Raw genomic sequence first — 25,567 nt, forward strand, 5'->3', positions numbered from 1 at the left:
TGGGTTGAAGTTGCACTCTGAGGTATGACTGAAAAAATTCTAGCTCAACTCTCACCAGCTTTTAGTTAAAAACAAAAAACTGCGGATGCTGGAAATCCAAAACAAAAACAGAATTACCTGGAAAAACTCAGCAGGTCTGGCAGCATCAGCGGAGAAGAAAAGAGTTGACGTTTTGAGTCCTCATGACCCTTCGACATAACTAAGTAGAAATAGGAAAGGGGTGAAATATAAGCTGGATTAAGGTGTGTGTGTGTGTGTGTGTGGGTGTGGGTGGGGGGAGAGAAGTGGAGGGAGGGGTGTGGTTGTAGGGACAAGCAAGCAGATCATCAAAAGATGTCACAGACAACAGAACAAAAGAACACATAGGTGTTGAAGTTGGTGATATATATCTAAATGAATGTGCTAATTAAGAATAGATGGTAGGGCACTCAAGGTATAGCTCTAGCGGGGGTGGGGGGAGCATAAAAGATTTAAAAATATTTAAAAATAATGGAAATAGGTGGGAAGAAGAAAAATCTATATAATTTATTGGAAAAAAACAAAAGGAAGGGGGAAGAAACAGAAAGGGGGTAGGGATGGAGGAGGGAGGTCAAGACCTAAAGTTGTTGAGTTCAATATTCAGTCCGGAAGGCTGTAAAGTGCCTAGTCAGAAGATGAGGTGCTGTTCCTCCAGTTTGCGTTGGGCTTCACTGGAACAATGCAGCAAGCCAAGGACAGACATGTGGGCAAGAGATCAGGGTGGAGTGTTAAAATGGCAAGCGACAGGGAGGTTTGGATCATTCTTGCGGACAGACCGCAGGTGTTCTGCAAAGCAGTCACCCAGTTTACGTTTGGTCTCTCCAATGTTGGGGAGTCCGCATTGGGAACAACGAATGCAGTGGACTAAGTTGGGGGAAATACAAGTGAAATGTTGCTTCACTTGAAAGGAATGTTTGGGCCCTTGGACAGTGAGGAGAGAGGAAGTGAAGGGGCAGGTGTTACATCTTTTGCGTGGGCATGGGTGGTGCCATAGGTGGGGGTTGAGGAGTAGGGGGTGATAGAGGAGTGGACCAGGGTGTCCCGGAGGGAACGATCCCTACGGAATGCCGATAGGGGGGTGAAGGGAAGATGTGTTTGGTAGTGGCATCATGCTGGAGTTGGAGGAAATGGCGGAGGATGATCCTTTGAATGCGGAGGCTGGTGGGGTGATAAGTGAGGACAAGGGGGACCCTATCATGTTTCTGGGAGGGAGGAGAAGGCGTGAGGGCGGATGCGCGGGAGATGGGCCGGACACGGTTGAGGGCCCTGTCAACGACTGTAGGTGGAAAACCTCGGTTAAGGAAGAAGAAGGAACTGTTTTTGAAGGTAGCATCATCGGAACAGATGCGACGGAGGCGAAAGAACTGAGAGAATGGGATGGAGTCCTTACAGGAAGCGGGGTGTGAGGAGCTGTAGTCAAGGTAGCTGTGGGAGTCGGTAGGTTTGTAATGGATATTGGTGGACAGTCTATCACCAGAGATTGAGTCAGAGAGGTCAAGGAAGGGAAGGGAAGTGTCAGAGATGGACCACGTGAAAATGATGGAGGGGTGGAGATTGGAAGCAAAATTAATAAATTTTTCCAAGTCCCGACGAGAGCATGAAACAGCACCGAAGTAATCATCGATGTACCGGAGAAAGAGTTGTGGAAGGGGGCTGGAGTAGGACTGGAACAAGGAATGTTCCACATACCCCATAAAGAGACAGGCATAGCTGGGGCCCATGCGGGTACCCATAGCCACACCTTTTATTTGGAGGAAGTGAGAGGAGTTGAAGGAGAAATTGTTCAGTGTGAGAACAAGTTCAGCCAGACGGAGGAGAGTAGTGGTGGATGGGGATTGTTCGGGCCTCTGTTCGAGGAAGAAGCTAAGGGCCCTCAGACCATCCTGGTGGGGGATGGAGGTGTAGAGGGATTGGACGTCCATGGTGAAGAGGAAGCGGTTGGGGCCAGGGAACTGGAAATTGTTGATGTGACGTAAGGTGTCAGAGGAATCACGGATGTAGGTGGGAAGGGACTGGACAAGGGGAGAGAGAAGGGAGTCAAGATAACGAGAAATGAGTTCTATGGGGCAGGAGCAAGCTGACATGATCAGTCTACCGGGACAGTTCTGTTTGTGGATTTTGGGTAGGAGGGTAGTAGCGGGCCATCCGAGGTTGGGCGACTATCAGGTTGGAAGCTGTGGGAGGAAGATCCCCAGAGGAGATGAGGTCAGTGACAGTCCTGGAAACAATAACTTGATGTTCAGTGGTGGGGTCATGGTCCAGGGAGAGGTAGGAGGAAGTGTCTGCGAGTTGACGCTCAGCCTCCGCGAGGTAGAGGTCAGTGCGCCAGACAACAAAAGCACCACCCTTGTCAGCGGGTTTGATGACAATGTCAGGGTTGGACCTGAGAGAATGGAGTGCAGTAAGTTCAGAGAGAGAGAGATTAGAATGGGTGAGAGGAGCAGAGAAATTGAGACGACTAAAGTCGCGCTGACAGTTCTCAATGAAAAGATCAAGAGAAGGTAAGAATCCAGAGGGAGGGGTCCAGGTGGAGGGAAAATATTGGAGGTGGGTAAAAGGATCCATTGAATGCATCTGTTCCGATGATGCTACCTTCAAAAATAGTTCCTCTGACAAGTCCTCCTTCTTCCTTAACCGAGGTTTTCCACCCATGGTCGTTGACAGGGCCCTCAACCATGTCCGGCCCATCTCCAGCGCATCCACCCTCACGTCTTCTCCTCCCTCCCAGAAACATGATAAGGTCCCCCTTGTCCTCACTTATCACCCCACCAGCCTCCGCATTCAAAGGATCATCCTCCGCCATTTCCGCCAACTCCAGCATGATGCCACTACCAAACACATCTTCCCTTCACCCCCCCTGTCGGCATTCCGTAGGGATCGTTCCCTCCTGGACACCCTGGTCCACTCCTCCATCACCCCCTACTCCTCAACCCCCACCTATGGCACCACTCCATGCCTACGCAAAAGATGTAACACCTACCCCTTCACTTCCTCTCTCCTCACCATCCAAGGGCCCAAACACTCCTTTCAAGTGAAGCAACATTTCACTTGTATTTCCCCCAACTTAGTCTACTGTAATCATTGCTCCCAATGCGGACTCCTCTACATTGGAGAGACCAAACGTAAACTGGGCGACTGCTTTGCAGAACACCTGCGGTCTGTCCGCAAGAATGACCCAAACCTCCCTGTCGCTTGCCATTTTAACACTCCACCCTGCTCTCTTGCCCACATGTCTGTCCTTGGCTTGCTGCATTGTTCCAGTGAAGCCCAATGCAAACTGGAGGAACAATACCTCATCTTCTGACTAGGCACTTTACAGCCTTCCGGACTGAATACTGAATTCAACAACTTTAGGTCTTGACCTCCCTCCTCCATCCCCACCCCCTTTCTGTTTCTTCCCCCTTCCTTTTGTTTTTTTCCAATATATTATATAGGTTTTTCTTTTTCCCACCTATTTCCATTATTTTTAAATCTTTTATGCTCCCCCCATCCCCACTAGAGCTATACCTTGAGTGCCCTACCATCTATTCTTAATTAGCACATTCATTTAGATATATATCACCAACTTCAACACCTATGTGTTCTTTTGTTCTGTTGTCTGTGACATCTTTTGATGATCTGCTTCTATCACTGCTTGCTTGTCCCTACAACCACACCCCTCCCTCCACTTCTCTCCCCCCACCCAACACCGCCACCACCACCCCCCCCCCACACACACACACACACACCTTAATCCAGCTTATACTTCACCCCTTTCCTATTTCTACTTAGTTCTGTCGAAGGGTCATGAGGACTCAAAATGTCAACTCTTTTCTTCTCCGCCGATGCTGCCAGACCTGCTGAGTTTTTCCAGGTAATTCTGTTTTTGTTACCAGCTTTTAGTTGACTGATCTAATACCTCCATAGTGTTGCTAACACTTTTGTGAAGTTCCTTGGGGCCTTGTGACAGCATTAGAGCAGTTTAGAGGTGCAAGTTGTTGTTACTGTGGTAGGAGGCAGTCTTTACAGCACCCAGGACGAATGCAGAATTTTTAAGAGGACATACTTGGTTTTGCCAACAACATTCAAACCCAGTACAAGGAAGGTTGTTGGTTAATCATCGAATTTCTGGTGTATTGATCAATTCTCTCAGCACATCGCCAACCTGACTCCTGCTGGGGTCAAGTTCTGCGGGTATGTGCTACTTTGAACTGTGCAGAATATACAACACAGGAACAGGCCATTCAGCCCACCCAGTCTATGCTGATGTTTATATTCCACATGAGCCTCCAACTTCAGTTAATTGTATCTAGCAGCATATCCTCCTGTTCCTTTCTCCCCCATGTCTGTATCTAGCTTCCCTTTAAATGCATCTATACAATTCACCTCAGCTTCTCCTGCAGTGGCAAGTTCCATATTTTAACTGCTTTCACCCGAATTTCCTTATTGAAGTTATTATTTGCATTCATATTTATGACCCCTAAAATGTCAATGAGGTCAACCCTATCAAACTCCCTCATAACTTTAGGGACCTCTATTTGGAGATTGCCTTTCATTATTTTCTAGTTGTATAGTGAAATGAGGCCCAGCCTAATCAACCTGGCCATTTCTCAATTGGTCATTTCTTACATATAAGCCTAAAGAGGGCCAGCGGGGTGCCCAGCTGTGGAGATCATCACAGCCATTATGTCCTATCCCAAAATTGGCGCTCAACCACCAATCGTGCAGAGTTCAGGTCACTGAATTCAGGTGAAACTTCTTCACTCAGAAAACAGTTAAAATATGGAACGCAAGACTCTAGTTGATTTGTTATCTCCCTAGCCCACGGACGCGAAGATTATCTGTATCGCCCACCAATGCGGCCTTGGCCAAGATCAGCTGCCTCGGCACAGACAGGGAATTAACCATCTGGTCCAGATGTTTAATAGCACACTGCAGGCAGGAGATTTTTCTTTCAATGTGAAATGCCATCAATACAAACCTCATTCCAAATACCCCCGGGTGTTGGAAGGATGAAGAACTGCGTCTGGGTAATGGTTAGAATATTTGCATGCTAAAGCAGCCAGCGGCACTCTACAAGCATCTTAACCTGTGGCGTCCATCCACCCAGGACATAGATCTGGTTGTGGACTGTGACTGCGGCATGACACGCCAAAGGCAAAGGCAATGGTGCCACGCTCCTCCACCAGCCTGTCTCCAGGGTGTACTTGTCCACGCAGTTTGTGATCATGTATTTGTTCTTCAGCTTCATCTGGCCTCCAATGAGGTACAGGTTGCCGTGGGCCGTTCCCACGGTGTAGAGCTCTCGGAAGGGAGCAGAGCAGAGCTTCTCCCAGTGCTGATTCCCTCGAACATGGTACCTAAAGATAGAAGGAGTAACTGGGGAGAATTACTTATGTGGTACCTCTGCCATGGTGCATTCAGAGATATCAGTGTGAGTGAGGTGGCGTGCTTTGGTAGAAGGAATAAGGAGATTCCAAATGGGGTAGAGGCACAAAGGGATCTAGGCGTACCTATATGCAAATCGTTAGAAGCATTAAAAAGGAAAACAAAGCACTGGGGTTCATATCTAGTTATGTTAGACCTCTATAGGACCTTGGTTAGACCACACTCTGGTCTCCACAATACATAAACGATGTGGAAGTATCGGAGAAAATGAAAATAAGATTAACCAAGATGATATCAGAACTGAGAGGATACAACTATTAGGCAAGACTAAACAAGCTGGTGTTCTTTTCGAGAAAAGAGAAGACTAGCAGCGGGTATTTCCAGTCCTGCTTGCCACAGGAGCGGAAATTCCCGCCCAAAAATCAATGGACCATTAAATTTTCAGTCCCACCCGCGACAATTCCCATGGTGGGCGGGACCAGGAAATTTAGGCCTACGTGTGGGATTATTCGGGGATCCTCGCGGGCGGGACCAGGAAATTTAGGCCTACGTGTGGGATTATTTGGGGATCCTCGCGGGCGGGACCAGGAAATTTAGGCCTACGTGTGGGATTATTTGGGGATTCTCGCGGGCGGGACCAGGAAATTTAGGCCTACGTGTGGGATTATTCGGGGATCATCGTGGGCGGGACCAGGAAATTTGACAGACCAGCCAAAGGTCTGTTGACTTCGGGTGGGAATTTCCTGTCCTGCAGCGGGTGGGACCAGGAAATCCTGGCCTAGGTTACCTGATAGATGTCTTTAATATAATGAAGGAGTTTGAAAGGGTTGGGTGTAGAGAAGATGGCTGGAATTTTACCAGCAAGATTAAAGTCACGCCGTTAGGGTGAGATGCTTGACACAAGCTCGTGCCAGCCGACAGCAAGGCCGTGAAGGCCGTTTCACCGAACCTGCAGCTCCAATTAGGGAAGATGGCCCGCTTCTCCAATCTGCTGGCCAAATCGGAGAATCAACAGTTCAGCAGCCTCAGCAGCACCAGCGATACAGGCGGCCACTGCTGCGGGTGCCTTGATGTTGAGGAGCTCTCAAAGGTTGGGTAAGAATTTTTTTTTAACTGTACTGGGGGGCCAGGCAGGCAAACCCCAGCAATCAGAAGGGTGAAGCCTCCAGGGACGTGTAATAAACTTGGAGAGTGCAGGACGGGTTTCTTGTAAGAAACAGTGAACTTTATTAACAGATTTCAGAGGAGACTCCATACTTGTTCCAAGACCAAGGCTGAAATAGCTCCGCCCCTAAGATTCCCCACGCTTTGGGCTGACTGGTCTATGCAGTCACATGATCCCCATAACAGTAAGAAATGGTTTAACTTGCAATCATTACATTCCTTCCCTTTTACTTTTGTTTTACCCTCTTATCTACAAAACATCTTAACCCATTTTATACACAATTACATACAGTTCATGCCATTATAAATTTAGTCTTTGAGGAGGTTTTCGGGTTTGGGTAGAGCGACACAACTCTACAACTGGAGGGGTCCTACCATTGGATCAACTTGCACAGGAGCTGCAGCATCAGGGACATCCCCAGACAATGGCAGTTCAGAATTATCTATTTCAACACAGACACCAGGTACGTCTATTCTTTGTCGATCTGGTACCTCAGGTATCGACTTCGATTTCACGAGGATTAATTGGTTGTTGGAGGGTTTCTCAACTTCTGAGATGATTCACATGTTTCCTAACAATCCTGTTTTCTACTTTGATCTGATAAGATAAAGGTCCTGTTTCAGAGGTGATTGTATCAGGGACCCACCCATGTCCGGTTGCAAAATTTTGTACAAAAACTGTCTCTCCCACAGTAAACTCTTGACCTTGACTGCGAACGTCATGATTTACTTTCTGACTCCCCTGGTTTCTCTCCACCTTCCCCTCTAAATTAGGGAAAACTAGACTCAATCTCGTATGAAGTCGGCACTTCGTTAACAATTCTCAAGGTGTTAACCAGTGCTCGTCTGAGCAGTTGCGCGATGGCTAAACAGGAATCTTGAAATTCGTGTTTCCAATGTTCCCTCTGATAGTTTCTTCATGCCTGTTTTAAAGGTCGGTATTGCACTTTCTGCCAAGCCATTAGACGAGGGATGATACAGTGCTGTCCTGACATGTTTGATCCCATTTAGGTTCATGAATCTTTGGAATTCAGTGCTAGTGAAAGCAATATCATTGCCTGACACAATAACTTCAGGTAAACCGAGAACACTGAAACTCTGGCGCAGTTTTTCAGTGGTTGCTGATGAAGTAGGTGATCTCACTTCAAACGCTTCCATCCATTTGGAATGTGCATCGACAATCGTGAGAAACATTGTACCCAGAAATGGACTTACATCGTCCATATGTAGTCTAACCCAGGGTCAACCAAGCCACTCCCACGGATGCAGTGGGGCTGAAAAGGGTAACTCCTGTTGTTGCTGGAACTGGAGACAGTGTTTCACTATTTTTTCTATATCACTGTCTATACCTGGCCACCAGTTATAACTTTGTGCGAACATCTTCATTTTTGAAATACCTTGATGCGCACTATGAAGTTCTTCAAATAGTGGTCCTCTTCCTTAGACATGGGTGACGACTCTTGCTTCCCATAACAAGATACCATCTTGACAACTCAGTTCAGGCCCATGTACAAAGAATGGCTTTAATCCTTCAGGGACTTGTGCATTTGACTATCCTTGTAATATTGGTTCGCGTACCCTCGCTAAAATTGGATTCCAATTCTGCCCAATTCTTGTGCAGAGTGGTGAGGAGTACAGGAAATTGAATGCAAGTACCACCTCTTGAGGTACTGGGACAGATGTAATACTATCAGGCAAAGGGAGACAACTGAGGATCTGCATTTGCTATATGCACACCCAGATTGTGCTTAAAAGTGTAATTGTACGCCGACAAAATTAAAGCCCACCTTTGAATTCTAGCAGAGGCCATTGGCGGGATTGCCTCACTTCCACTAAACAATCCTACGAGTGGTTTGTGATCTGACACTATGGTTGGAACTATTGATGGGACTTCTTTATTCCCAATACGATAAATAAGCCCCTTTTTTCAATTTGCGAGTATCTTATCTTGGTTGCAGAAAGGGTTCTGGATACATATCACATCAGTCTTTGAGATCCATTCTCCACCTTGTGTGACAATACTGCTCCCACTCCGTAGGGAGATGCATCACAAGTGAGTATCAATTCCTTAGATGGGTAATAGTGTGCTAGCGGTCCCGATGAGTGTAAAAGCTCCTTAACTGGGGTGAAGGCTTCCTCTTGCTGCGCCTTCCAGGACCATCTGCGGTTCTTCTTCAATAATAAGTATAAAGGGGCTAACACTGTAGATAGATTAGGCAAAAATCAACCGTAATAGTTTGCCACACCCAAAAAAGACTTGGGGCGGGATTTTTACCTTGTCGGGTGGGTGTGGTGGACGGCCTAGGGAGAGGTCGGGAATCCAATTAATGGCCAGCCAGCGTGAAAGGTGCTCAGCGCTGCTGGGTGGGGGTGGGGAGTTGGGGTGGGGGGGTGCGAGAACGGAAGTTTGCGCATGTGCGCGCGAGTGCGCGGAATGAAAACTCCCTGAGGCACAGAGCTGCCTCAGGGCGCTAAAGATCTAAAAACTCAAAAATAAAACACGTCCCCTTCATGTGACTCTGTCACATCAGCGTGGATATGTTATGAATGTAATTTTAAAATTTCTATTTTAGTTTCAGTTGCTGATGGAAACCTCAGCCCAACCCATGGATGAGGTTTCCCAAAAAAAATCCAAAGGCCGCTTTTGGCCTTTTCACCTGCCAGTCAGCCGCAGGGATGGACAGGCAATGGAAAATTCCATTCAATTGTTACTGTAACGGCCTGAATAGGTCTGTTAATTGTTGGTGGGTGTGCTGTCGACTCCCGTGTGCGCCTGCTGACCCAAATATCGCGCGGCATTTTACGCGGAGCCCTCCTGCTCAACAAAAACCCTGCTCTTGAGCTCCGTGATGTTGGTAGGAGAGGGCACGTCCTTGATTGCCTTGACTTTCTCCTGTAATGGATGCAAACCTTTGGCTTGATGACCCAGATTCACAATTTCCTTTACTTGGAAGGTGCAATTCTTATTTAAACGAATGCCAGCCTCTAAAAATCTCTTCAGAGCCTCTTCCAGGTTTACCATATGCTCTGCTCCTGTGGATCCTGTGATTAGGACGTCGTCCAAGTACACTATCACTCGGGGGAGTCCTGGTAGTAAGTTCTCCATGGTTCTCTGGAAAATCACACAGGCAGAGAACACCCCGGAGGGTAGGCATGTATACTGGTGCAGGCTCTTGTACGTGTTTATGGTGACATACCTTCTTGAGATGTCGTGCACCTCGAGCTGCTGATACGCATGGCTCATTTCCAGTTTAGTATAGTAAATCCCTGCGAGTTTAGCATACAGATCTTCAGTCTTTGGGATTGGATGTTTGTCTAATTTTGCAGCTTTGTTTACCATTAATTTATAACCCCCACAGATGCGAACGGTTTGGTCTGGCTTTAGCATAGGGAATGCTGCCCATTCTGAAAACTGGACTGGCTGTGTTATTTCTTATTTCTCCAAACAACATAATTCCGCAAGTACCATTTCTCTCAGAGTGTAAGGCACAGGTCTTGCCTTAAAAAACTTGGGTGTTGCTTCAGGGTCCACGCATATTTTAGCTTTCAGACTTTTGATATTCCCTAGCTCATCTGGGAATACTCTGTCATACTTTTACAGCAGGTCCGGAATTCCTCCAGTCCTGACCTGAAAAATTTCTGACCAATTTAGTTGATTCCCTTCAACCAATCACAACCCAGGGGGCTAGGTCCTTCTCCAGTTACAACAACTATTGGCAGCTGAACTGTCTGTTGCCTGTATGATACAGGTACAGAGGTGATGCCTTTCACCGGTATGGCTTCTCCTGTATATGTTTTTAACTGAGCAGCAGTTTTCTCCAAACCCAATGGCTGGGTACCTTCTCTGCGGTATTTGAAGATGTGCTCTCCCACCACTGTTGTCGATGCTCCTGTGTCCGCCTCCATGGGCAGAGGCTTTGCATTTACTTGAAGGGTAACAGTGATAGGTTCAGTTTTCCTGACCTTCAGATTGTGTAGGGAATAAACATCAGCCTCAGTTAACTTCTGCCTCTTCTATATTGTGCACTTCATTTCACTTGACCTGATGTCTGAAAGGCTGCCCTGATTGAGTTCTGCACTGTTTAACAACATGCCCTTTTTTGTGGCAGTAGTGGGAATTCTGCCTCTTTAAATTTACAGACGTCGGGTGCATGATTTCCCCCACATCGGTAACACTTTTAATTTCTGGGTTACTGGCGAGCTGCTTCCAGCATTCCTTTTTATTTACCTAGCGGTAGGCACTGTCCTGCTCTGCGGTAGCCTCCCTGATCTTCACGCCACACCCTGGGGGCAGGTTCCCGTCCTGATTACGAAACGGAGCCAGGTTGCACACTGTGCAGAGCCTGCGAGTCCCTCTCAGCACTCTCCATTGTTAGCGTTATCTCCATGGCGCGCTTCAGGTCTATCTCAACCTGCACAAGCAAACAGCGCTGGATGGCCTCATCGTTTATGCTGCAAACCAAACGATCTCACAACATGTCGTTTAAAATATCACCAAAGTCACCACAGCGCTCCGTTAACCGGTTTAACTTCGCGATGTACGTTGCAATCAACTTAGTGGGGGCCCTTACTCAAGAATTAAACTTGAACCTTTGCAAGGTCACTGAGGCTTTAGGCTGAAAATGTCCTTTCACGTGCTTGGTGAAGGATCTGGGACTTGGCACGTTCGGAGCCGTTAAACTATGGATTAGGTTAAAGGTTTTGCTCCTGCAGACACTTAGCGGAATTGCCCTGTGTTTCTCCTTGGCCGTTATTTCGTTAACTGCAAAGTAGAACGCTAATCGCTCAATGGATTGACTCCAGTCCTCGGTGGATGAGTCGTACGGGTCAATTCTGCCAAAGTGAGGCATTGCTGGTGAATATACTTCTTTTCTTTTCTTCCCTTAAAATACGCACAGTCGTGAGGCTAGGGTCTGTGTCGGTGCTGTTTATCCTCGTCGCCAATTATAATAAACTTGGAGAGTGCAGGACGGGTTTCATGTAAGAAACAGCGGAGACTTTATTAACAGATTTCAGAGGAGACGACATGCTTGTTCCAAGATCGAGGCTAAAAAGCTCCTTAGGCATCAACTTGATGACCCAGATTCACAATTTCCTTTACTTGGAAGGTGCAATTCTTATTTAAACAAATGCCAGCCTCTTAAAAAATCTCTTCAGAGCCTCTTCCAGGTTTGCCATATGCTCTGCTTCTGCGGATCCTGTGATTAGGACGTCGTCCAGGTACACTATCACTCGGAGGAGTCCTTGTAGGAAGTTCTCCATGGTTCTCTGGAAAATCGCACAGGCAGAGAACACCCCAGAGGGTAGGCGTGTATACTGGTACAGGCTCTTGTACGTGTCTATGGTGACATAGCTTAGGGCTGATTGGTCTATACAGTCACATGATCCCCATAACAGTAAGAAATGGTTTAACTTACAACCATTATAGGAAGGACTCGCAAGGCTGTGATTGCTGCTGGTGGGCCCTTCTGTGGGCCATGTAGCAACCATAAAGGGACGCCCCCTTTGACCACCCTGGAATCAACTAGGAGGCCATCTCAATGTAGCTGGCGGTCTTCCCAAATGGCTGGGGGCCCTCCTGATGCCAGTAAGATGCCAGTGAGAATGTGAAATAGCCTTTAGTTGGACAGTTGATTGGACTAATTGTCCTGTCGGCGGGCGTCCGAGCCACTGTCATTCCCACTTTTGATAATAACCTGCAGGAATTTGGGAATAACCGGGCTCCCATCTGATGCCTTCCGCCGCTATCTTACGAGCTCTGCCAGCTCCCAACCCATCCCCAAGACCTGGTAGAACCCCGGCCAATGTTTCCACTTGTCGGTGAGACCAGAACTAGGAGATCAGTGATATAAGCCGGTCACCATTAAATCCAAAAGGGAGTTCAAGACAAATTTATGTCATCAGTCAGGTGGGCCGAATGGTCTCTTTCTGTCCTGTAAATTCTACAGACTTTCATAAGCAATAATTCAGTGTTGAGTTCAGCAACTCTTTTTCTTGAGGGGACCAATTCTAGCCAGTGACTTGATTGAGGATCATTCCTTCAATTAGTCCAGAGTGCCCCACCGGAGAGTAGCAGGATGTTGGCCTGCCAGTAAAGCTCTCTGCACTTCAAGAACTTCATAGGTCCCATTTTTGAGAAGAGGTCAGGCATTTCCTCACAGAATCAGGAAGAAGATGAAAATAAGGAATGGTAATTTTTAGCAAACCTGTAGGCCACACTTGCTTCCCCTTTATGACTCCTGAAGTAGGCCTGCCTCCTCGCCAAGCTCTAGTTACGTCACAACTAGAGTATTGAGCCCAGTTCTGGTCACCACACTTTAGGAAGGATGTGAAAATCCTTGAGAGGGTTCAGAGGAGATTTACCAGAATGGTTGTAAGGGATGAAGGATTTTAGCTTCAAGGTTAGGATGGAGAAGCTGGGGTTGTTCTCTTTGCAGCAAAGGAGATGGAGCGGAGATTTGATAGAGATGTGCAAGATGCTGACAGATTTAGACCATAAGACCATAAGATGTAGGATCAGAAGTAGGCCATTCGGCCCATCGAATCTGCTCTGCCATTCAATGAGATCATGGCTGATCTGATAATCCTCAACTCTACTTTCTTACCTTTTCCCCATAACTCTTGATTCCCTCACTGATTAAAAATCGGTCTATTTCAGGCTTGAATATACTTAATGACCCAGCCTCTACTGCCCTCTGTAGTAAAGAATTCCACGGGGGAGGTGTTGGTGTAGTGGTATTGTCGTTAGACTAGTAATCCAGAGACCCAGGGTAAAGCTCTGGGGACCCGGCAGATGGTGGAATTTGAATTTAATAAAAGTCTGGAGTTAAACGTCTAATGACCATGTAACCATTGCCGCCGATTGTTGTAAAAACCCATCTGGTTCACTAATGTCCTTTAGGGAAGGAAATCTGCAGTCTTTACCTGGTCTGGCCTACATGTGACTCCAGACCCACAGCGATGTGGTTGACTCTTAAATGCCCTCTGAATGAGGGCAATTAGGGATGGGCAATAAATGCTGGCCTAGTCATCGATGCCCACATCTCATGAATGAATAAAAAAAAAGATTCACTACGCTCTGAGAGACGAAATTCCTCCTCATCTCTGTCTTAAATGAGCGACCCCTTACTCTGAGATCATACCCTCTGGTCCTAGACTCTCCCACAAGGAGAAACAACCTCTCAGCATCTACCCTGTCAAGCCCCCTAAGAACCTTATATGTTTCAATAAGGTCGCCTCTCATTCTTCTAAACTCCAACGAGTACAGGCCCAACCTGCTCAACCTCTCCTCATAAGGGGAACAAAACTGTTCACAGTATTCTAGGTGTGGTCTAGCTAGTGCCTTGTATAGTTTTAGCCAGACTTCTCTATTTTTGTACTCCATCCCCTTTGAAGTAAAGGCCAACATTCCATTTGCCTTCCCAATTACCTGTTGAACTTGTATGTTAGTCTTTTGTGATTCATGTACGAGGTCCCCCAAATCCCTCTGTGCTGCAGCTTTCTGCAGTCTTTCTCCATTTAAATAATATTCAGCTCCTCTATTCTTCTTGCCAAAGTGCATAACCTCACATTTTCCCACATTATATTCCATCTGCCAAGTTTTTGCCCACTCACTTAACCTGTCTATATCCCTCTGTAGACTCTTTGTGTCATCCCCATCACTTGCCTTCCCACCTATTTTTGTGTCATCCGCAAACTTGGTGATAGTACATTCACTTCCCTCATCCAATTCATTAATATATATTGTAAATAATTGAGGCCCCAGCACTGATCCCTGTGGTACTCCACTAGTTGCAGGTTGCCATCTCGAAAATGGCCCCCTTCTCCCAGCTCTCAGTCTTCTATTAGTTAGCCAATCCTCTATCCAACCTTATATACTACCCCCAACACCATGTGCTCTTATCTTATTAAGTAGTCTTATGTGCGGTACCTTGTCGAATGCCTTTTGGAAATCCAAATATATTACATCTACTGGTTACCCTTTATCTATCCTGCTTGTTACCTCCTCAAAGAATTCTAATAAATTTGTCAGGCATGATTTCCCCTTCGTGAAGCCATGCTGACTCTGCTTGATCATATTATACATTTCTAAATGTCCTGCTGTTACATCCTTTATAATAGCCTCTAATATTTTCCCAATGACAGATGTTAAGCTAACTGGCCTATAGTTACCTGTTTTTTGTCTCCCTCTCTTTTTGAATAAGGATGTTACATTGGCAGTTTTCCAATCCTCTCAGACTTTTCCAGAATCTAAGAATTCTTGGAAGATTAACTATGTTCTTTAATATTCTAGAATGCAACCCATCTGGTTCAGGGGACTCACTGGTCTTTAGCCCCATTAATTTCCCTAACACCTTTTCTCTAGTGATAGCTATTGTATTTATTTCCTCACCACTTTTTGCTCCTTGACTATTTAGTATTTTTGGAATGCTATTAGTGCCTTCTACTGTGAAGACTGCAGCAAAGTATTTATTCAAATCCTCTGCCATTTCCTGGTTCCCCATTATTATTTCCCCAGCCTCATTTTCTAAGGGGCCTATGTTCACTTTGGCCTCTCTCTTCCTTTTTATATATTTAAAGAACATCTTATTGTCTGTTTTTATATTACTTGCTAGTTTATCCTCAAAGTTTATTTTCTCCCTCTTTATTATCTTTTGGTCACCTTTTGTTGGTTTTTAAAACTTTCCCAATCCTCTGGCTTACCTCTAATCTTTGTCACATTGTATGTTTTTTGTTTAAATTTGACACTATCTTTAACTTCCTTGGTTAACCATGGTTGCTCCATCCCCTTCCTAGAATCCTTCTTCCTCACTGGGATGTATCTTTGTTGTGAGTCATGAACTATTTTCTTAAATGTATGCCATTGTTCATCAACCGTCTTTTCTGCTAAACTCCTTTCCCAGTCCACTCCAGCCAACTCTGCCCTCAATCCTTTGTAATTACCCTTACTTAAGTATTTTAAGCACAGTTGTTTCTGACCCAAGTTTCTCACTCTCAAATTGAATGCTAAATTCTAACATGTTATGGATCTTTCACTCTGAGATCATTTATTAAACCTGCCTCATTACTCAATGGCAGGTCCAAAATAGCCTGACCCCTGGTTGGATCCACAATATATTGTTCTAGGAAACTGTCCCGAATACACCCTTTGAATTCTTGCTTGTAGCTACCTCTGCCAATTTGATTTTCCTAATCTACATGAAGATTAAATTCACCCAAGATTAATTCTTTCAATATATTTTGAGTCCTAGTTTTAAAAAAAAGTGAATTCTGGAAAAAAAAATGTTGTACTATATTTTTGGTGCTGTGAATATATTCGTTTTACAGAATCACAGAATCACACAGTGCAGAAGAAGCCCTTCGGCCCATCGAGTCTGCACCGACATATGAGAAACGACTGACCTACCTACCTAGTTCCATTTACCGGCAATTGGCCCATAGCCTTGAATGTTATGACGTGCCAAGTGCCCATCCAGGTACTTTTTAAAGGATGTGAGGCAACCCGCCTCCACCACCCTCCCAGGCAGCGCATTCCAGACCCTCACCACCCTCTGGGTAAAAAGGTTTTTCCTCACATCCCCCCTAAACCTCCTGCCCCTCACCTTGAACTTATGTCCTCTCGTGACTGACCCTTCAACTAAGGGGAACAGCTGCTCCCTATCCACCCTGTCCATGCCCCTCATAATCTTGTACACCTCGGTCAGGTCGCCCCTCAGTCTTCTCTGCTCCGACGAAAACAACCCAAGTCTATCCAACCTCTCTTCATAACTTAAATGTTTCATCCCAGGCAACATCCTGGTGATTCTCCTCTGCACCCCCTCCAGTGCAATCACACCCTTCCTATAATGTAGTGACCAGAACTGCACACAGTACTCCAGCTGTGGCCTCACCAAGGTTCTATACAACTCCAACATGACCTCCCTACCTTTGTAATCTATGCCTCAATTGGTAAAGGCAAGTGTCCCATATGCCTTTTTCACCACCCCACTAACATGCCCCTCCACCTTCAGAGATCTATGGACACACACGCCAAGGTCCCTTTGTTCCTCAGAACTTCTAAGTGTCATGCCACTCATTGAATATTTCCTTGTCAAATTACTCCTTCCCAAGTGTATCACCTCACACTTTTCAGGGTTAAATTTCATCTGCCACTTATCTGTCCATTTGACCAACCCGTCTATATCTTCCTATAGGCCAAGACACTCAACCTCACTGTTAACCACCAGGCCAATCTTTGTGTCATCCGCAAACTTACTAATCCTATCCCCTACATAGTCATCTATGTCATTTATATAAATGACGAATAATAGGGGACCCAGCACAGATCCCTGTGGTATGCCACTGGACACTGGCTTCCAGTCACTAAAGCATCCTTCTGTCATCACCCTCTGCCTCCTACAACTAAGCCAATTTTGAATCCACCTTATCACCTCCTCAAAAAATTCAATCAAATTTGTTAGGCATGGCCTCCCTCTGACAAAGCCATGCTGACTATCCCTGATCAATCGCTTTAATTACTTTGTCAATGGCCTCAATTGGCCAATGACAGGTCGGTGGTGCACAGGTAACTCTGCTGAGCCCCCACCAACCTGAAAATTGAAATGAGGTGGGGTGACATCGGGAGTTCTGCCTGACGTCATCCCGCATCATTTTACGTGTCAGCGAGCAGGCCCTACCCCCAACCCCGCTCGCCGACCGGGAAATCCTGGCCTATGAGTATAATTCTTAATATTCCCTCGCCCTCACCTCCCTCAACTGCAAGAAGAGAGGGAACAGTTTATGGCCCATGGGCACTGATGGAAGACCCAGAGACACCAACAATATGCATTTGTATATCACTCTGCACATTGGGTACACATCCCAGGGCACCTTACACACAAGAGGAACATTAGGAACAGGAGTGAGCCATTCACAATAAAGCCGGCTTAATTAGGTTATGGCTGAGCTGCGTCTTTACTCCATTTATCCCCTCTTAGCTCCACATTCCTTAATGTCCTTGCCTAACAAGAATCTATTGATTGCAATCTTGAAAGCTCCAGTTGTTCCTCAGCGCCTACAGGTTTTGGGGAAGTGTGTTCCCGTCTTCCACTAAGACAGTGAATATTGGACAACAAAGGCAGGAAAGAAAGGAGTAAGTGGACTGGAGTTAAGCGATGGAGCTAAAGGTCATTGAACAGACAGACTTTCGGGAGGCTTTTGAATGCAGGAAGGGAAGAGGCAAGCCGGAAGGTTTCGGAGGGGTCTTCCTGAGAAAGGAGGCTTGTTACTCAAAACACTGGCCATCACCTTTTGTTAATATTCATTCTTTCATGGGATATGTGCGACACTGGCAAGGCCAGCATTTGTTGCCGAACCCTAATCATGCTTGAACTGAGTAGCTTTCTAGGACATTTCAGAAGGCAGTTAAGAGTCAACCACCTTGCTGTGGGTCTGGAGCCACATGTAGGCCAGACCGGGTAAGGATGGCAGATTTCCTTCCTGAAAGGACATTAGTGAACCAGATGGGTTTTTCTGAAAGAAATCTATCTCATTTGCATTTTAATGGATCATTAATAACTGCTTGTGTTGAATAGGGAGTCTATTCCATAGGTTGATGGCACACTCACTGACTTTACTGTTTCTACGCATTAGTTTCAAAGCCCTCCACCCTGCCCCACCCCATAAGGTTTTATAAGCAGATCTTAGCATGCAAAGTTTGTGTGACAGTTTTGCATGCGAAGGATGGACATGTGAATGAAACTGCCGACTAGTGGTTTATGCCAGTGTGAGTCAACTCCTTAAGCAATTGGGGGGAAGCAGCACTCACCATGGGGTTTAGTATCGCTATTACTGCAAACTGAAAGTGCGTGATTTACAGGAAATGTTTCATGTGCTGCATAAAATCACTTCCTCTTTGGATATGGATTGAAATTGTAGATTAATATAGTACAAGAGGGAACCATTCAGCCCATTATACTCATGCCAGCTTTTTGAAAGAGCTATCTAATTAGTCCCACCCTTTCCCTGTTGTCCTGCAAACGTTTCCTCTCCATATCCAATTTCCTTTGGAAGGTTATTATTGAATCAATTTCCACCACCCTTCCAGGCAATGCAGAACAACAAGAGATAGTACACATCAAGTTGGAAAGTCCAAAAACCAAAAGCAAAATCATGCACTGGACAAGATGAAAGGAAGATTTGCATTTCTATAGCGTCTTTCACAGCCTCAGGATGTCCCAAAGAGCTTTATCGCCAACAAAGTAGTTTTTGAAGTGTAGTCACTGTTGTAATGTAGGAAGCATGGCAGCCAATTTACACACAGCAAGCTCCCACAAACGTCTGCCTCTGCCTCAGAAGGTGGTGGAGGTGGGGTGTCATTGAATATTTTTAAAGCGGAGGAAGATAGGTTCTTGCTAGACAAGGGAATCAAAGGTTATCTGGGATAGATGGGAATGTGGAATTCGAAACACAAGCAGATCAGCCATGATCTTGTTGAATGGCGGAGCAGGCTCAAGGGGCCGAATGGCCTGCTTCAGCCACTATTTCGTACGTTAGTATCTATAATAACGACCAGATCATGTATTTTAGGTGTTGATTGATTGATACGTAATGGGCCAGGTCAATGGGGAGAATCCTCTGCTCTTCTTTAGAATGCTGCCAATCCTTTATATTCACCCAACAGGGCAAACAGAATCTTAGCTGAACGTCTTATCTGGAAGACAGAATGTCTGACAGTACAGCATTCCCTCAGTACTGCACTGCAATTGTCAGTTTAGATTCTTGTGCTCAAGTCTCTGGAGTGTGACTTGAGCCTAAACCTTCTGACTCCTGTCCACTGATAGCCACAGCTGTGCTGTCCTTTTACAAGCTGGTATTCTAGTTCATTGGAGAAGCTAACCTTACTCGTACTCATGCCTACCATAGAGGGCTGGTGGCTCTGGTCTAATCCCTTTGAGCACATTTTTTAAAAATGCAAACATGCGTCCCCCCCCCCTCCCCCCGGATAAGTAACTGGAGGAGGAGTGGGATGAGGGATCCATAAAGTAATTTGCAACCGTGCCTTCAGCTGCCTGGGTCTCTTTCCTCTTTTAAAAGGAACATTTAAACTTACCTTTGTGACCAAACCTTTGGTCATCTGCCCGAATATCAGATGCATCAAGGTGCCAAATTTTTGTTTGATATCAATCCTGTGACGTGTTTGGGACATTTTACTATTAAAGGTATTATACAGTGCAATATCATCAAAGTAAAATACCATGGATGAGTTGAGATCTGAAATGAAAACAGAAAATGCTGGAAAAACTCAACAGGTCTGGAAGCATCTGTGGAAATGGAAGCAGGGTTAAAGGGGGGAGTTTCCAGCCCTGACACTGGCAGGTATCATCCTGGGTGGGATGGGATGGGATGGCTCTCCAAATTTTCCCATCCCACCCGTGACAATGCCCCTTGAGTCTGCGGAAAATCCCAATGTTTCGAGTCCAATACTACTCTTCTTTAGTAACTGAAGAGAGGTAGAAATGAGATAGGTTTATGATGCAAGTTGCCTCAATGCAAGTTGTTTTTGTTCTTGTTGCTGTTGAAGTTACATTCTAGACACCTGAGCAAAAAAAACCTAAGCTGACCCTCCAGTGCAGCACTAAGGGAGTGCTGCACTGCCGGAGATGCTGTCTTTCGGACGAGATGTCAAAATAATGCCCAGTAGAAGAGGCCATCAATTTACAGGCATCAAGCTCCCTCAAACAGCAATATGATAATGACCCTCTAATGTATTTTAGGTGTTGACTGAGGGATAAATATTGGCCCAAATATACTGCAATCACTTATGTCCACCAGACAGGACCACAGCTTATCCCATATGATGGCAGCAGTGACAATGTAGCACTCCCTCTATACTGCTTATACTGTTCTCAAGTCTATATTAGGGGCATAGTTTAAAGATAAGGGGTCTCTCATTTAAAACAGAGATGAGGAGGAATTTCTTCTCTCAGGGGGTCATCAGACTATGGAATTCTCTTCCACAGTGAGCAGTGGAGGCTGGCTTATTGAATATATTCAAGGCTGAGTTTGATAGATTTTCGATTGACAAGGGAGTCAAAAGTTATGGGGGGAGGGGGGCGCGGGCAGGAAAGTGGAGTTGAGGCCACAATCAGATCAGCCATGAATGGTGGAGCAGGCTCGAGGGGCTGAATGGCTGACCTGCTTCCATTTCTTATGATCTTAAAAAAACCACAACCTACTGACCCAGAGACACGAGTTCTACTGGTGAGGCAAGTTGACATTAGAAGCATAAGTACCACAAGAGGGAACTGGGCTATGAGCAGTCCAAAGATTAGACAATATACACTCAGGAATCTTGTGTGTAAACCAAAACTGTAATAATGCACATAAACAAAATATCGTTAGAGGGTATTTAGCTCTGAATGAGAAGCAGGGAAAGAGAAAGAAGCAACTACGAACCAGTGTCAAGTTTTTGCTTGTGGCTAAGTAAATATGCATCTGTTCCAATTGGTTTTTATTGGAAGATACAAAGCATTACAGTCTGTTTTAGCTCAGTTGGCAGCTCTCCTGTTTTTGAGTCAGAAAGTGGGTTCAAGACTTGAGCATAAACATCCAGGTTGACACTCTCAGGGCCGGTACTGAGGAACTGCTACACAGCCAAAGAGGCCCATCTTTTAGATGAGATGTTAAACCAAGGCCGGTCTGCTTTCTCACGTCAGTGCAAAAGATCCCCCATGGTGTTATTCTGAAGAAGAACAGAGGAGTTGTTCCCAGTATTTGTCTCTCAAGCAACATTACTAAAGCAGATGATCTGGTCAATATCACATTGCTGTTTGTGGGAGTTTGCTGTGTGTAAATTGGCTGCTGCTTTTCCTATATTACAATAATGCCTACGCTTCAGAAAGTACTTCATTGGCTGTAAAGCTTTTTGTGATGTTCAGTAGCCATAGAAGGTGCTATATAAATACAAGTCTTTCTTTCTTTCAGACTCTTTGGCTTGGGGAGAAGTGGTTACAAATACTGACTCTGGGAACCCCTGATAACACCCATGCAGCTTGCAAATAATGGCATAATCCCACACGTTCCTTGCAAACAGCAACAGACTCCTGGTGATCTTGGTTAATAATTGCACAGTCACAGGGATTAGGGCTGCCAGCCCTGCTTGGACATATTCCTGAATATTTGATCACATGACAATTGATAATGTGGCATTTGATACCATGTCATTTTCCTGTTATTTGTTATTTTATTTGCAGTTTGCTTCATATATAGGTTAGGACCCCTGTAGTTGAATCTTTACTTGCATTATTTTTAGGGAAATAATTCCAAGTATAGTTGAAGGGTACCCATTTTGTATCATGCATTCTGTTGTTTTGCAATCATCTCGCATGTTGCAGTCAGGGGGTGGATTTTAACTGTCCAATTAAGGTGGTCAGAAGCAAAAATCAGGACAGATGTAAAATGGGCTGTTGATTCACTATCATGTGTCTTACATGCAAAAGTCAAAATCTACTCCAGGATTTGCACAGCCCACCCACATTTTTAGGCGAGAATAAAAGCAAAATGCTGCGGATGCTGGAAATCTGAAATAAAAACAGTAAATGCTGGAAAAATTCAGTAGGTTGGCAAGCAGACTCTGATTGGTAGAGGCTTGCCAACCAATCAGCATTCTCTTCACATATATTTTAAATTGTTGTTTTCCTCTTATATTGGTATTCTTGCGAAGTGTCCTGATGAGTCCAAGACAAAACGCTTCGACATGTCTCTTTTTTCAGCAACACTCAAGTTCTGTACTACCAAACGACTCTTTCTTGACATTTATAATCACTCAGTTCTTGCCTCATTCTTGTATATCTATTTTACATCCCCTCCTGTGCCTCTATATCCTTTTTGTAATGAGAAGATCAGAACTGTTTACAGAATTCCAAGTGTAATCCAACCAAGATTTTATTCAAGTTTCACATAACTTCTTTACTTTTTCATTTTATTCATTTAGGAAATGAACCCTAGTGTTTTACTTGTATTTTTTAATGGTCTTGTTAACTTGTGTTTCTACTTTCAACGATTTGTGAAGCTGTAGCTTTAGGCTGTTATGCTCCTCTGCCTCTCTTTGTGGGTACAAACCAATTGCATAAAATTCTCCATAATTCAGGACAATTATGTCTGATGATGAGCACAAAACCATTGCCAATTGTAATAAAAACCCATCTGGTTCACTAATGTGCTTTAGGGAAGGAAATCTGCTGTCCTTACCTGGTCTGGCCTACATGTGACTCCAGACCCACAGCAATGTGGTCGACTCTTAAATGCCCTCTAAATGAGGGCAATTAGGGATGGGCAATAAATGCTCGCCTATGATACCCACATCCCATGAATGAATATAAGAAAAAAATATTTGGTAGAGTGACTGAGAAAAAAGCAGTAGGTTGGCATACATTGGAACTCACAGTAGGGCAGAAGGGAACATTGGTATTAAGGCCCCCAGTCAAAGAGGAGGAGGTCTTGTGGTACAACGGGTAGCATCCTTACTTCTGGGCCAGAAGCTCTGGGCTCAAGTCCCACTTCAGGATTTGATGGCCATGGAAGGTACATTCATAATGTATCCAAACAGGTTGATTATCAGATATAAATCCTTCAATATGCCTGGTGGCAGGTGGTAAGAGTGGGAGAGTTTCTTGGTCAGCCATACTGCAGAAGGCAATGGCAAACAACTGCAGTCCTTTGGCAAGCTTAATTATGGACCAATCCAATGGAAGCCCGTGATCACCAATGCTTTCTTAGGGCATGGTATCTGAACGAGGAGAGAGACCTTTGCTTTTCACCTGGTTTATGCAGTTCTTTAATCTGGAATGCTTCTTGCTGGCATTGAGTGTTACTACCTTCCTCCTCCCTCCCCCTAGGAAAATAGCATGCACAAAAGGTACCCACCTCACTATCTCCACGTCCTTTGTCTTTTGCCTCGATAGTTTATTCACTCCTGCTTCACCAGTTAAAATAATGTCATTATTCTCAGTCACAACTCCAGTGCAGACATACCCCAAAGCTTCACCACATTTCGGTGACACAATATAATAAGACTTCTTCGTTGTGGGTGCATAACAATAGTTGGTTTCAGTATAACTCTTGTGTCTTGACTTTATTCCTTGACCATTGTTACCAATGCAGAGGAGGAGATCAGTATTCTCCATCCCATAACGTAGACTGAGGGATGGATGTTGCTGGGCCTTATGGATGGTTTCTATAGCAAGCTGAATCATGTTGTAGCATTCCACGTTGCTAAGGAGGATGATGTTCCTTTTAAGGGCCTCCTTCAGGAAGGCAGGACTTATGAGCTCCAACCTTACCTGCCTCATGAGGTCCATAAGGTGAACTGCCCGTGAGTTCCGGTCATGATTCACCCATCGAAGGACCAAATCCAAAATGCTCTCCTCACGGGAGATATTGAGATCATCAGAGCAGACCAAGGGTAGCAACTGATGTCCTTCTATCTCCAGTACCTCCTCCTGCAAACAAACCTCTGCAAAGTGCCGGTGGAGGTACTTGTTCGCTTGATCAGCCAGGTCTTCTGCTGCCAGTTGACTTGCAAAGTAATAAATCCCGAGGCAGTTTGATGCATCCATGTGATCCATCATGTACTTCTGGCAAGCCATGAAAATGGTTTCCATTTGGAGGAAATAAGCCATCGTGGCCACTCCCTGGACATTGGAGTTGGTGAGACACAAATCTGAATGGTACATGTAGTTTAAGATAGTGGCCACACTCTCTGACTGTGCATCGTGTAATGCCACTTCTCTCTGACTGCATTCTGCCAAGCCACATGTGAACATTGCTCGGAAATAAGGGCTGAATGCAGCCAGCAGGAGCCGATGACATGGGAACTTGGACCCTTCTGCCACGAGCACAACATCAGTCAATTGATCCGCGTCCTTCATTTTATTAATCTGGTGAAGTAAATTCAAGCTGTGTTTGACTCTAACTTTATTCTCACAATCCATGGCTGCCACCAGCTACTTCCCACTGCTCAGAAAAAAGTAGTAAAAGTTTTTGTGTTATTTAAAGTCTTATTTGCTGTCACTTTGGTTGCAGTGAGGTTGTCACCTAGGATATCTCAATTTCTACAGCCCATGATAACTGATAACCATTATCTTCAGCCTGTAAAGAGAACAGATAACATGTGTCAACCAGAATTCCCTGTCACCGTTTCCACCATTTCTAAAATAAATAATTACTTGTATAGGAATAAAAGCAGGCTGTTCAGCCCCTCAAACTTTTTCTGCCACTTCCTGACTTCTCCCTCAGCTTGTCTGGCCTCATAACTTAACTTTTTTAACCCCAATGTATTTCTGGTGAATTTGCACTGCATTCCCTTCCAAGGCCAATCTGTCCTTTCTGAGATGTGGTGCCCAGAACTGAACACATGCTTCGGATGTTGGCTGACCAAGGCTGAATACAGCTGAAGCATTCCTTTTTATTCTTTCACATGCTGTAAGTGTCTCTGGTAAGGTCAGCATTTGTTGCCCATCCCTAGTTGCCCTTGAGAAGGCGGTAGTGAGCTGCCTTCTTGAACCGCTGCAGTCCATGTGGAGTAGGTACACCCACAGTGCTGTTAGGGAGGGGAGTTCCAAGATTTTGACCCAGTGACAGTGAAGGAATGGCCGATATATTTCCAAGTCAGGATGGTGAGTGGCATGGAGGGGAACTTCCAGGTGGTGGTGTTCCCCATGTGTCTGCTGTCCCTGTCCTTCTAGATGGTAGTGGTTGTGGGTTTGGAAGGTGCTGTTGAAGGAGGCTAGGTGAATTGCTGCAGTGCATCTTGTAGATGGTACACCCTGCTGCCACAATGTGACATCACTTCCTCCATTTGGTATACTAGCCCCCTTGAGATAAAGGCCAGCATTCAATTTATCTTTTAATTTTTTTTGTCCCTGTCCACTAGATTCCAATGATTTACGCACATGGACACCTAAATCTCTTTGCTCCTCGACAGTTCCTGTGTTCAGGGCATGTAGAAAACATTTGCTTTGGCTTTCTTCAATCCATA

General features: G+C 45.2%; 1 protein-coding gene across 1 annotated transcript in view; it reads right to left on the reverse strand.

Annotated features, from left to right (window-relative positions):
* Positions 1–24,521, reverse strand: part of kbtbd12 (kelch repeat and BTB (POZ) domain containing 12) — a 73,978-nt gene extending 49,457 nt beyond the window's left edge. Inside the window, exons 1-2 of the mRNA XM_041192409.1 lie at positions 23,455–24,521; positions 5,087–5,357 (exon numbers count right to left, since the gene is read on the reverse strand). Of these exons, the coding sequence (XP_041048343.1) occupies positions 5,087–5,357; positions 23,455–24,521 (1,338 nt within the window). The remainder of the gene's footprint in view (positions 1–5,086; positions 5,358–23,454) is intronic.
* Between the last annotated feature and the right edge of the window lie 1,046 nt (positions 24,522–25,567).

Source organism: Carcharodon carcharias, chromosome 7 (assembly GCF_017639515.1).
Source record: "Carcharodon carcharias isolate sCarCar2 chromosome 7, sCarCar2.pri, whole genome shotgun sequence".
In the NCBI taxonomy this organism is placed as follows: domain Eukaryota; kingdom Metazoa; phylum Chordata; class Chondrichthyes; order Lamniformes; family Lamnidae; genus Carcharodon; species Carcharodon carcharias.